This window comes from Manacus candei, unplaced genomic scaffold (genome assembly GCF_025592945.1).
Source record: "Manacus candei isolate 608988 ecotype Guabito, Panama unplaced genomic scaffold, ASM2559294v1 h1tg000118l, whole genome shotgun sequence".
Classification (NCBI taxonomy): domain Eukaryota; kingdom Metazoa; phylum Chordata; class Aves; order Passeriformes; family Pipridae; genus Manacus; species Manacus candei.
In genome coordinates this window covers 482,918-495,995 of record NW_026138166.1, presented here as the reverse complement: position 1 = coordinate 495,995, position 13,078 = coordinate 482,918, and the positions used below count along the sequence as shown (strand labels likewise).

At 56.9% G+C, this 13,078-nt stretch overlaps 2 protein-coding genes across 2 annotated transcripts; both read right to left on the bottom strand.

Annotated features, from left to right (window-relative positions):
• Positions 1–375: 375 nt before the first annotated feature.
• On the bottom strand, positions 376–7,157 carry LOC127462016 (uncharacterized). Its single transcript, XM_051770274.1, has 5 exons — positions 7,057–7,157; positions 6,060–6,303; positions 5,555–5,707; positions 5,204–5,359; positions 376–1,760 (listed from the first exon to the last, which is right to left on the bottom strand). Exons 1-5 carry the CDS (start codon positions 7,155–7,157, stop codon positions 1,422–1,424), a joined length of 993 nt encoding a protein of 330 aa, XP_051626234.1. The 3' UTR covers positions 376–1,421.
• A 917-nt stretch (positions 7,158–8,074) lies between these two features.
• Positions 8,075–11,773, bottom strand: LOC127462015 (anionic trypsin-2-like). The gene is made up of 7 exons (XM_051770273.1): positions 11,656–11,773; positions 10,969–11,058; positions 10,850–10,894; positions 10,573–10,750; positions 9,956–10,209; positions 9,590–9,726; positions 8,075–8,227 (listed from the first exon to the last, which is right to left on the bottom strand). The coding sequence occupies exons 1-7, from the start codon at positions 11,771–11,773 to the stop codon at positions 8,075–8,077; spliced, it is 975 nt and encodes a 324-aa protein (XP_051626233.1).
• Between the last annotated feature and the right edge of the window lie 1,305 nt (positions 11,774–13,078).

The window sequence follows — 13,078 nt, the reverse complement described above, 5'->3', positions numbered from 1 at the left end:
TGTTCAGCTGTGCCTCGTATACTACCCATCCTACAATAAAATGACCTTACCAATTCCTTCTAAGAAGTCGTGGGAGTGCTCATTTAAGCACAGACCCCCCAGCACCGTAGAAATGAGGAACTTTTGAGGGACCTGTGTTTCTCCAAATGGAGGAAAGAGAAGACAGCCCAGGCCCTGCCCTCCAGAGCACTCCTTACCTCTGTAGATATTGTACAATGTTTGTGACTAAAACACATACTGCTGTATCCTCTTAGTTCACAACAGTTTCACAGCACTTAAAGTGAGTGCTGTGAAGGCAAGGTCACCACAATCCAGTTAAATCTGGCCTGGACAGCAGGTGGGGACGACAATGGAATCAGACCATTGGTGGTATGTGGCACATACCACTAATCTGTGACAAAATTTTACCAAGCTTGACAGGCCACCTTCGCTTAATCCAGAAAAAGAGGAGACAGAAATTACATATACTATTATATGTGCCTGATGAATAGCCAAATACCTCCCCGTTTAATTAGTGATGAGCATGAATGGAGGAACGAGATTCCCACTGTGATCAACTGAGAAAATGATTCGAGCTAATTAAGAGAAAACAGTGTAAGGTCAATATGATCTGGAGAGAAAAGAAAAACAAGTCGTAAAACTTAATTGGGCCCCTATAAAGAGATAAAACAAGTTACCTCCCTTTTACCTTGTGTAGGATTTATAGTGAGAGAATTTTGTTTAGTTAGCTAGATAATAGCACCTTTCTTAAAATTTATAACTTTGTATAGATAACAAGCGAACATCTGCTGAAAGTCTGATTTAACAATGTGTAATGTTTATACTCATGTACCTAACAATGTGTAATGTTTATGCTTATGTATAATGAATATGCATGAAGTAGCTGGAAATAAATGTAGAACAACTGTATTCTTTGGGTGTGACAGGCGTTGGGAGTTGTTGGACCCCTTCCCTGATCACCCAGCGCTGAAGTTGCTTTTATCATATAATAAATTCTGATTGGAAATCGCCCGACTGGGTCTCTGTTTCTCACACCACTGTCCCCACTGACTGTCCACCAAAACCACAGCCAAGGGAACTGGCTGGGCTGAATCACTGAGGAAAGAAGACCCCGTGGAGCTTGACTCCAGCCTGGTGCTGTCAAGAGACATGAGAGGTGGAGAACAAGGAGGAGGCCGGGCACACGCTACTCTGATGGTTTTGTCACTTACCCACTGAGGGGGGGGGGCGAGCCCCGAGGGGGGCTCTCACTTCTGGCACCAAGCACCTGGGCTCCAGGGACCAGGTAACAATGGGAGTGCACATGGGAAGCCACTGGAGGCTTTTGCTTCCCTCGGTGGGGATCCGCGGGGCTGGGGCTGGGCTGCGATGGGGGAACCCACCGTCACAGGGGGTGGCAGTGGCAGGCGGCCCCTCGCTGATCAGTGCAGGGCTCCGGCTGCTCCCATCTCCCACCACACAGGAGACCTGGTGGCCCTCGAGCCAGGGCCACCCACCCTTGGCACGCCTGGGCTGGGTGGGGCAGACATGGCATCCCACTCCCGTGCCCCGTTTCCCCCTGCCTGGCGGATCCCGCTGCCGCAGGTAGGCCTGCTCCCCGTTCCTGGGTTCGCCTGGTACACATGGGCTCCGGGAATGGACTTGGCCTGGCCGCTAGAGGAGTGTCTTCCATCCGGATGGGGTTCGGGCTTTTTCAATGGCTTTAGTCTTTCATCTGCTCCTCTCCTCTCCACGGCCAAAGGGACACCACTCTGGCTCGCCTGTGAACAAAGGCAATCGCAGACAGTCATCTCATTAAGCATTAAATCAACATCTGACTGTCCTGACGAGGGAAGAAAGGGACCCTCAATATGAGAATCAGCAAGCTTCGTTTATTGATCATTGCTAACAGCTTAATATATGCTTTATAATTAGCTCATACATATTGCAAAAGCTAAGCTCATTATTGGCTCTGCTTAAATGTTGATCTCACCTCTTACTCATTTCTTATGTTGACACAGATGGCTCTCAGTTACTTTTGTTTTGCTAATCACAATGTCCTGTTTACCAGCCAGCTAACAGGGTACAAGGGCACTGTAACCTCCCTATCTAAGATGTTCCCACGGCCTAGGCAAGCCGTGTTCTATAGCCAATTCCCTACATCTGACCAATCAGAATATTGGTTTCTAACAGTCCTCTCAAAATGTTTCACTATCTCACTGGAATCATCTCGGTATCCCTTAACCACCTCCTTCCAATTATCAAGATCTGCTGCACTAAAAGGGACCTTTACTCTCACCAACTCTCCTGCCCGTCCTACTCCCTGCCCAAGGGGGGCCCGGAGCTGGGGGCTTTTGGCTCCTTTTACTCCTCCTGTGCGGTGATGGGGGTGCTGCCGCTGGCTCCTGCTTCCCTGTCATCACTGCTAGATTCATCTCCTGATGCCACTGCAGGGGCTTCAGGTCCCGCGGGGGTAACTGGGGGTGTGGTGCTCTCAATTCTTCCGGATCTATAACCCCGTCAGACTTAAGGCCTCTCCTTTTTCTTGTTTGAAAGCACCTTTGCCCGATGCTGCATGATGAGCAGCACCTTTTTATCTTTTGGTTCTCTTTCCCCCTGTCCTTTTCTAATCCTAATAACAGGGGATCCTGGAGTGAAACGTTTATCCTGCAATCTCTCTGCCATTCTGGATGGTTTCTCAAACAGAAAAACCTATCTCCACATATTGCCTCATTCCCTTTTCCATTACGCCTTAAAAATAACATTAATTGCAAAACCGTATTATAATTTAAAGTTCCATTCGGCAGCCAACTTTCTCCCTCCTTTCATTTATACAAAAGCCACCATTATCTGCAAGATTTAATCGTGTTAGCCTTACTGACACCACTTCCACTCACACCACCCAGATCTCTCCAATGGCTTAAAATACAGCCCACAGGACTCTTTTCCACAACTTTCTTACTCTGGCTATTTCCCATAGTAATTTACAGGTGCTTTTCTACCTCCTTTCTTTTTACCAACCCTTAAATACAACTGCTTTTTAAGTTAGGAACTGCGGGAAATAAATACTGGGAAGCTGATGAAAATTACTGCCACAGAAAATAAAAACTCCTAATCACACTGCCTGCACCAGACACTGAGATGTTAACAACTGCGAATTCAAATTAGTGCTACAGAACAAGAAGAAAGCCTTTTCTTACCACACTGCTTGCAGTAAACATTAAGATGTTAACAGGTGCTAATTAAGACTCCTGTCTCAAAACAATAAGAAAACTTTTCCCATTCACACTACCTACACCAGACACCGAAATGCCAACACTTTGTAATTAAAATCGCTGCCACAAGACAATAACGACTTCTCTCACAGCACCTACACTGAGTTGTCAACGCCTCCTGATTAAAATCGATGCTGCAAGACAAACTAAGGAAACTTCTCTCACTCCCACCAGACACTCAGATGCCAACGCGTGCCCATTGAAATCGCTGCTCCAAGACAAAAAGAAAACTCTTCTCACTCGCAGCATCTAACCCAGACAATAAAATACCAGCACTTGTTGATTAAAATCGGTGCTACAGCACAAGAAAAAAACCTTCTCTCACTCGCAGCACCCACACCAGACACTCAGATGCCAACACCTGCTGATTAAAATCGCTGCTAGAACACAAGAACACTGCTCTCACAATAGCTACAGCAGACATTCAGACACCAATACGTGCTGATTAAAAGCGGTGCTACAAGACAATAACAAAACCTCTCTCACAATATGCCCACCAGACACTCAGATGCCAACACGTGCCCATTAAAATCGGTGCTACAGGATAAGAAAAAACCTTCTCTCACTCGCAGCATTTATGCCAGACACTCAGATGCCAACACATGCTGATTAAAATCGCTGCTGGAACACAAGAAAACTGCTCTCACAGCATCTACTGTACAGACGCCAACATGTGCCGATTAAAATCGGTGCTACAAGACAATAACAAAACCTCTCACTCACAGCACCCCCACCAGACACTCAGGTGCCAACACGTGCCCATTAAAATCGGTGCTACAGGACAAGGAAAAATCTTCTCTCACTCGCAGCACTTACGCCAGACACTCAGATGCCAACACGTGCCCATTAAAATCGGTGCTACAGGACAAGGAAAAATCTTCTCTCACTCGCAGCACTTACGCCAGACACTCAGATGCCAACACGTGCCCATTAAAATCGCTGCTACAAGACAAGAAAAAAATCTTTTCCCAGTCACAGTACCCCTACCAGACACTCAGATGCCAACGCCTGCTAATTAAAATCGCTGCTACAAGACAAGAAAACTTCTCGCATTCACAACACTCACACTGGACACTCAGATGCCAACACCTGCTGATTTAAAGTCGCTGCTAAAACACAAAAAAATTGCTCTCACAGTATCTACTGCAGACGCCAACATGTGCCGATTAAAACTGGTGCTATAAAACAATAACAAAACCTCTCAGTCACACCACCCCCACCAGACACTCAGATGCCACCACGTGTTGATTAAAATCCCTGCCACAAGACAAGAACACTGCTCTCACAGTACCTACATCAGACACTCAGATGCCAACACGTGCCCGTTAAAATCGGTGCTACAGGATAAGAAAAAATCTTCTCTCACTCGCAGCACCCACACCAGACACTCAAATGCCAACACCTCCTGATTAAAATCGCTGTTACAGGACAAGGAAACTTTTCTCACTCGCAACACCTATCCCAGACACCGAGACGCCAACACGTGCCCATTAAAATCGCTGCTACAAGACAAGAAAAAACTCTTCTCTCGCTCACAGCACTCACACTCAGACGCCAACATGTGCCGATTAAAATCGGTGCTACAAGACAATAACAAAACCTCTCACTCACAGCACCCCCACCAGACACTCAGGTGCCAACACGTGCCCATTAAAATCCGTGCTACAAGACACTAAGAAAACTTCTCTCACAGCAGCTACACCAGACACTGAGAGCTATACTTCACACACTCTGCACTCACCAAACTTCTGAAATAATTTATTAAGACCCACAAGCTTTGCCTTACACACCGTACACGACCTCCGAAACAGAAACAATTTACCGGGACACACACGACCTCCGAAACAGAAACAATTTACCGGGACACACACGAACTCCGAAACAGAAAGCGGCTTACAGGTACTTTCCAATGACCGGTCACCCCAAACCAAATTATACGAAACAAATACCTTCAACTGGTCGCAAGAGGTCCCCGTCTGCTCCCGCAGCGAGCCCAGTGAAGTGAGGAGTCCCTTCGGCAAAATCTCGAGGGCGCCCCAGGGAGTCCCTGCCTCCAGCGGAGTCTGCAGCCGAGCACAGGATGGCTCCTGCCTGGCTGGCCGGAACTGAGGCCGGGAAAAGCCGACGGTAGTAAAACCCAATAGCCACAGGTCCTATTAAGCCGCTATTTGTTTGTTACGGCGCAGGACGAAAAGAAAACACCTCCAACTAACAGGCGCACACCCTCCCCCCTCACAGCTCCCCTTGTCTACAACTCCGGCATACATATTCATCGCGCACTTTACATATTCATGACCTACCCGAGACTGGGCGGTGTTCGAGGTCAATCTCGGCACACGCCTTCTGGCGCCCGCGCGCTTCTCTCTCGTGGCCGTCTCGGGTGGTCGTAGGGGATGAAGGCTCAGAGTCTTCCTCTCTCCGAACTGGTCCCTCGCTCTCGGAGCATGCGCAGTCTCTCAGCACCCTCCCCTGGCGGCAGCTCCTCATTGGCTGCTCGGTGTCCCATCGGTTGTCTATTGGTTACGCTTGGCTGCACCGCGCGCTCTCCCATTGGCCGCCCCTTCCCGCCATCCCGCAGCTTTCCCATTGGCTGCCTCTGGGCACCTCCCCATTGGCTGCTCCCCGCCCACACGGCTGCTCTCTTAGCGACAGCCCCGGGCCCTGCGAGCTGCACTTGTTCAACTCTGCAGCTTCGATTTCCCCTTAGCGGCAGCAGCGTAACATCTTCTCCACAGCAACTTAACATTTTCCCCTATCGGGGCGACCCCACGACACCGAAAAGACTCCCAGCGACGCGACCCCAACTGTGCTTCGCACGGAGACCCCGCCCGGCCCCGCCGGCAGCGCCCCCGGCCCGTGCCCGGCCTCCCCTCTGCTCCGGGCTCCGCGCCCAGCGCCGAACGCCTTCGCCTCCCCCCGCGCCGCCTCCTCCTCGCCCCGGCGCTGCCGCTGCCGCCGCCCCGGGGCGCGGGGACCGCCTTGGCCGCCCCGCTCCGGCACCGCCGCTGGGAGGGGGGAGGGCGGGGCGGCCCCGACCCGTGCGCGGGGCCTGAAAGGCGGCGGGGGAGGAGAGGGAGAGCGCGGCAGGGGCTGTGTCTGCACCGGGCCGGGCCCGGAGCTTGAACACTGTTTGTTTGGGACGGCCGAGAACACTGCGGGAAAGCTGGCCAAGAAAGCCGGAGCAGAAACCTGTTTGGGGGCTTTTGGAACAACCCCTTTGGCGTGAGCGACAAACCCCGAAAGGCTGTGTGCTCCCCTGGGTTTGGGACCCGCCTGACCCCCCTGGGGGGGCCCAGGCACCTCTGTGAGGATTTTATCGCTCGGAGCAAGGGAGTTACCTCCGGGCAGCAGGTAAAGAAAACATCGCAGCACCCTACAGGAGAAAGTTGTTTCTTCCCACGTTAAAGCTTTTCCCTGGCAGCGAGAGTTTCCTTGAGTGGGCATTAAGGTTTTCCCATCCTCGGTGTTTCTTGGAAGGTTTTCTGCCCCTACACTCTGTGTGTGTGTCTGTGTGTATGTCTGGGAGTCTCTGTGTGTCTGTATCTCTTTGTCTGTGTCTGTGCGTTGCAGCAGTGGGGGGGCCCGGCCTTTGCAGGATGGCAGCTCCCATGTCTGGAGAGATTTATTGCATTGAAAAACTGACAAGTAAAAACCAAACCAAACCAAAATGCAGTGCTGGAAAAGGGAAACAAACAACACCAGCCCGCTCCCCCCCAACATCCCTTCTCCGGCCCCCTCTGCCTCCCACGTCCCAAAATAAAAGAAATACATAAATAAAGAAGTAACTACAGCCACTCCCCACCACCAGATCTTCTCCATGGTGGCCCAGCTGTCCTCCACGACAGCCCAGCTGTCCCCCATGGTGGCCCAGATCTTCTCTATGGTGGCCCAGATGCTCTCCATGGTGGCCAAGATGTTCTCCACAGTGTCCCCGTGTCCCTCCCGTGTCCCCTGGGTGTCCCCAGGGTGTCCCCAGTGTCCCCCAATCCCTGTCCATGGTGTCCTGGAGCCACCTCAGGCCCCGGTGCTGACCCCCATGTCCCCCCTCCCCGTGTCCCCCCCATGTCCCCACGATGTCCCCACATCTCCAGGGTGTCCCCTGGGTGTCCCCAGGATATCCCCACATCCCCAGGGTGTCCCCAGGATGTCCCCAGGGTGTCCCCAGTGTCCCCCAATTCCTGTCCATGGTCTCCTGGAGCCACCTGAGGTCCCTGCAGACCCCGCTGCTGACCCCCATGTCCCCCCTCCCCGTGTCCCCCCCATGTCCCCCTGATGTCCCCACATCTCCAGGGTGTCCCCAGGGTGTCCCCAGTGTCCCTCAGTTCCTGTCCATGGTCTCCTGGATCCAGGTGAGGTCCCTGCAGCCCCTGGTGCTGACCCCCATGTCCCCCCTCCCCCTGTGCCCCCTGTATCTCCCCGATGTCCCCACATCCCTGAGGTGTCCCCACGATGTCCCCCCCATGTCCCCACGTCCCCAGGGTGTCCCCAAGGTCCCCCAGTCCCTGTCCATGGTCTCCTGGATCCACCTGAGGTCCCTGCAAACCCTGGTGCTGACCCCTGTGTCCCCCCTCCCCATATCCCCCCCGTGTCCCCACCATGTCCCCACGTCCCCAGGATGTCTCCAGGGTGTCCCCAGGGTGTCCCCAAGGTCCCTCAATCCCTGTCCATGGTCTCCTGGATCCACCTGAGGTACCTGCAGACCCTGGTGCTGACCCCCATGTCCCCCCTCCCCGTGTCCCCCCCGATGTCCCCACGTCCCCAGGGTGTCCCCACGATGTCCCCCCCATGTCCCCACGTCCCCAGGGTGTCCCCAGTGTCCCTCAGTTGGTGTCCATGGTGATCTGGATCCACGGCAGGTACCGGCAGACCCTGGTGTAGACCCCCGGGTGCCCGGGCAGGGCGCAGGTCTGGAGCCCCCAGGACAGGATGCCCTGGAGGGTCCCGTTGCACGAGAGGGGACCCCCCGAGTCACCCTAAAGGGGGGAGGGGGCAGAGGGGTCACCCCGGGGTCAGGGGGACCCCCCGAGTCACCCTAAAGGGGGGGGGACAGGGGGGACACAGAGGGGACATCCCGAGGTCAGAGGGGTCACCCCGAGGTCAGAGAGGTCACCCCGAGGTCAGGGGGGTCACCCCAAGGTCAGAGGGGTCACCCCGAGTCACCCTAAAAGGGGGGGGGACAGAGGGGACATCCCGAGGGCAGGGGGTCACCCCGAGGTCAGAGGGGTCACCCCGAGGTCAGGGGGGTCACCCCGAGGTCAGAGGGGTCACCCCGAGTCACCCTAAAGGGGGGGGACAGGGGGGACACTTTGAGGGGGGAGGGGGACACGCCCTGGGGGGGGGAGGGGACACCTCAAAGGGTGGGGGGACACTTTGAGGGTGGGACACTTTTGGGGGGGACATTTTTGGGAGGGGACACCCTGAGGTCAAAGGGGGACCCCGAGGGTGGTGGAGACACTTTGAGGGGGGAGGGGACACTTGGGGGGGGGAGGGGACACACCCTGAGGGGGGAGGGGACACTTGGGGGGGGAGAGGACACACCCTGAGGGGGGAGGGGACACTTTGAGGGTGGGGGAGGGGACACTTGGGGGGGGAGGGTTGCAATTTGGTCAGGGGGAGGGGAAAGTTTGGGGGCGTGGCCTCTTCTAGGGCACATGTCTTAAGCTTGTGGGCGTGTCTTGGCTTTCTGGGCGTGGCCCAGGCCTGATTTTGAGGGCACAACCCCCAATTATGGTGCCAAATTCATCGGGTTTCTTTGGCGAGACTTTGGAGGGCGTGGCCTATTTTTTGTGGGCGTGCCTCGAGTTCGTGGGCGTGTCTTGACTTCCCGGGCGTGGCTCAGTCCTGATTTTGAGGTCAAAGCCCTTAAATTTGGTGCCAAATCCGTCCCGTTTGGATTCGGGCAGGGGGAGGGGAGACTTTGGGGGCGTGGCCTATTCTAGGGGGTGTGTCTTAAGGCTGTGGGCGTGTCTTGAGTTCGTGGGCGTGTCTTGACTTTCTGGGCGTGGCTCAGGCCTGATTTTGAGGGCAAACCCCCCAACTTTGGTGCCAAATTAATTTGGTTTCACTTTGGGGTGGGAGGGGCAAATTTATGGGTGTGGCCTATTTGGGGGCGTGTCTTGATTTTGTGGGCGTGTCTCGCATTTGTGGGCGTGCCTCGAGTTCGTGGGCGTGTCTTGACTTCCCGGGCGTGGCTCAGTCCTGATTTTGAGGTCAAACCCCTTAAATTTGGTGCCAAATCCGTCCGGTTTGGATTCGGGCAGGGGGAGGGGAGACTGGGGGGGGCGGGGCGAATTTGGGGGGGCGTGGCCTATTTCTGGGGGGGTTTGGGGTGTCACCTGGCAGGAGTCGACGCGCCGGTTCTGGACGCCGGCGCAGAACATGTTGGGGGTGACCCGCTGGGGGTAGGCCTGGCGGCAGAGCCGGTCCGGCAGCACCCGCACGTCGGTGCAGATCAGGCGGCCCGGGAGGGTCACTGCGGGCGGGGGGAGGGGTCAAGGGGAGGGGGAGGGGTCAAGGGGGGAGGGGACACCTTCCTCCCCCCCCGTTTCCCCCCGTTTCCCCCCATCTCCCCCCTTTTCCCCTCATTTTCCCCCACTTCCCCCCCATTTTCCACCATTTCCCCCCATTTTCCCCTTAATTTTCCCCCCATTTCCCCCATTTCCCCCATTTCCCCCGTTCCCCCCCATTTCCCCCTCTCTCACCCTGGGGGGAGGTGACCGTGTCCCACCCCGAGAGCAGACAGGGGGTGCCGGGGGGGGCGCAGGAGCGGGGGAGGGGCATGGTGGCCACGGCGGGGCCGAGCCGGACGGGCCGGTCGAGCCGGAGCAGCGCCAGGTCGTTGTCCAGGGTGGAGGGGTCGAACTCGGGGTGGGAGATGCCCTGGATCACCCCCCGCTCCTGCTCCAACCCCTCCTCCCCCCACAGCTTGTCCTCGCCCAGCCGGACACGGAGACCCCTTTGGGGAGGGGAGGGGAAAGAGATGGGGGTCAGGGGGGGATTTGGGGTATTGGGGGGATTTGGGGTATTGGGGACATTGGGGGGATTTGGGATAAATGGGGGGATTTGGGACATTGGGGGGATTTGGGATAAATGGGGGGATTTGGGGACATTGGGGGGATTTGGAGATGTTTGGGGGATTTGGGGACATTGGGGGGATTTGAGATAAATGGAGAGATTGGAGGGATTTGGGACAAATGGGGGGATTGGGGACATTGGGGGGTTTTGGGGACATTGGGGGGATTTGGGACAGATGGGGGGATTTGGGATAAATGGGGGGCTTTGGGATAAATGGGGGGCTTTGGGGCCCTCGGGGTCTCACCTTCTGTTGCAGTGAGCCGCTGTCAGGACCCATCGGGGTCTCACCAGGACCCCCCTGCAGCGCAGGGGGCCGTAAATCAGCACCTGGGCCGGGTGGGAGAGGGGCCGGCACGGGTACCCCCCGATGATCCGACCCTCGTCCTCCGGGAGGGGCTCGGGGGGCACGGACAGAGCCGGGCCTGGGGGGACATGGGAACACCTGGGGGGACACCTGGGGACAGGGGGTGGCACCTGCAGGGGACAGCGGGGCACACACGGGGACCCCCCGATGATCCGACCCTCGTCCTCCGGGAGGGGCTCGGGGGGCACGGACAGTGCCAGGCCTGGGGGGACAGCAGGGTCACACCTGGGGGGACACCTGGGGACACCTGGGGACACCTGGGGACACCTGGGACACCTGGGGACACCTGCAGGGGACAGCGGGGCAGACACGGGGACCCCCCGATGATCCGACCCTCGTCCTCCTCTGGCACAGACAGAGCCGGGCCTGGGGGGGGAACGGGGTCACACCTGGGACACGGGGGGGACACCTGGGGACACCTGGGGACAAGAGGTGACACCTGGGGACACCTGGGGACAAGAGGGTGACACCAGGGGATATTGGGGTGACACCTGGGGACACCTGGGGACATGAGGGTGACAACTGGGGACAGGAGGGACACAGGGGTGGCACCTGGGACACCTGAGGGTAAGGGGGTGACACCGGGGGACAAGGGGGTGACACCTCTGACACAGGGGGTGGCACCTCCTGGGGACATGGGGGTGACACCTGGGGACACCTGGGGACACGGGGGTGACACCTGGGACAAGGGGGTGACACCTGGGGACACCTGGGGACATGAGGGTGACACCTGGGGACACCTGGGGACACCTGGGGACATGGGGGTGACACCTGGGGATATTGGGGGACAGAGGGGTGACACCTGGGGATATTTGGGTGACACCTGGGGACACCTGGGGTGACACCTGGGGATATTGGGGTGACACCTGGGGACACCTGGGGACATGGGGGTGACACCTGGGGATATTGGGGTGACATGGGGGTGGCACCTCCTGGGGACATGGAGTGTGGGGACACTGGCACCAGGGGTGGCATCTACTGGGGCCACCGGGTGTGTCCCCTCCATAGTGACCTGGGCCACCAGGTGTGTCCCCTGGGCCAGCGAGTGTGTCCCCTGGGCCAGCGGGCGTGGCACTTTCATAGGGACGCCGGGTGTGTCACCTCCGTGGGGACACCGGCACCTCCTGGGCCACCAGGTGTGTCCAGGTGTGTCCAGGTGTGTCCCCAGCTACTCCAGGTGTGTCCCACCTGTCCCCAGGTGTGTCCCCAGGTGTGTCCAGGTGTCCCCACCTGTCCCCAGGTGTGTCTTCACCTGTCCCCACCTGTCCCCAGGTGTGTCCCCTCATGTCCCCAGGTCCCTCCAGTTGTCCCCAGGTACCCCAGGTGTGTCCTCACCTGTGTCCAGGTCCCCCCAGGTGTGTCCAGGTCCCCTCCAGGTGTGTTCCCACCTGTCCCAGGTCCCCCCAGGTGTGTCCCCTCACGTGCCCAGGTGTCTCCAGGTCCCCCCAGGTGTGTTCCCACCTGTCCCAGGTGTCCCCAGGTGTCCCCAGGTGTGTTCCCACCTGTCCCCAGGTGTGTCCAGGTGTCCCCAGGTGTCCCCAGGTGACCCCAGGTGTGTCCCCAGGTGTGTCCCCACCTGTCCCCAGGTGTGTCCCCGTTACCTGAGAGCAGCAGCAGCAGCAGTGACGTCACGGCCCTGGGGGGGGGAGGGACACAAACAGGTGACCCGACTGGCCCCTCCCCCCCAAACTGGCCCCTCCCCCTTCCCCCCATTTCCCCCTTTTTTCCTCTTTTCCCCCTTTTTTCCTCTTTTCCCCCTTTTTCCTGTTTCCACCTTTTTCCCCATTCCCCCTTTTTTCCACTTTCCCCCCTTTTTTCTTCTTTTCCCCCTTTTTTCTCTTCCCCCCTTTCCTCCCCATTTCCCTCCCTTTTCCTTCTCATTTCCCCCCATTTTCCCCATTTCCCTCTTTTTTCCCCTCTTTCCTTCCCATTTCCCCCCATTTCCTCCCTTTTTCTCCTCTTTTGCCCCTTTTTCTGCCCCCATAACCCCATTTCCCCCCATTTTCCCCTCTTTCCCCCCAAATTTCCCCCATTTCCTCCCCCTTTCCCCCCATTCCCCCCCATTTCCCCCTTTTTTCCCCATTCCCCCTCTTTCCCCCCCTTTCCCCCCATCCCCCCCATTTCCGCCCCTTTTCCCCCCCATTTCCTCCCCATTTCCCCCCATTTTCCCCCATTTCCTCCCCTTTTCTCTCCCTTTCCTTCCCATTTCCCCCCCATTTCCCCCCATTCCCCCCATTTCCCCCCATTTCTCCCCATTTCCCCCCATTGCCGCCCCTTTGCCCCTTTTTCCTTCCATTTCCCCCATTTTTATCCCCATTTCCCCCCCATTTCCCCCCATTCCCCCCTCATTTCCTCCCCATTTCCCCCCCTTCTTCCCCTTTCCTTC

What these genes read in the sequence shown, in the direction of transcription:
- LOC127462016 (XM_051770274.1), bottom strand. Translation starts at nt 7,157, where the DNA reads ATGGAGAGCATCTGGGCCACCATAGAGAAGATCTGGGCCACCATGGGG. An exon ending in CGAACACCGCCCAGTCTCGG is followed by an intron (nt 5,360 to 5,554) that starts GTAGGTCATGAA and finishes TCCCGGCCTCAG; the next exon opens with TTCCGGCCAGCCAGGCAGGA. An exon ending in CCTCTTGCGACCAGTTGAAG is followed by an intron (nt 1,761 to 5,203) that starts GTATTTGTTTCG and finishes CTTTGTTCACAG; the next exon opens with GCGAGCCAGAGTGGTGTCCC.
- LOC127462015 (XM_051770273.1), bottom strand. Translation starts at nt 11,773, where the DNA reads ATGAAAGTGCCACGCCCGCTGGCCCAGGGGACACACTCGCTGGCCCAG. An exon ending in GCGGCTCACTGCAACAGAAG is followed by an intron (nt 10,210 to 10,572) that starts GTGAGACCCCGA and finishes CCCTCCCCAAAG; the next exon opens with GGGTCTCCGTGTCCGGCTGG. An exon ending in CACGGTCACCTCCCCCCAGG is followed by an intron (nt 9,727 to 9,955) that starts GTGAGAGAGGGG and finishes CCCCGCCCGCAG; the next exon opens with TGACCCTCCCGGGCCGCCTG.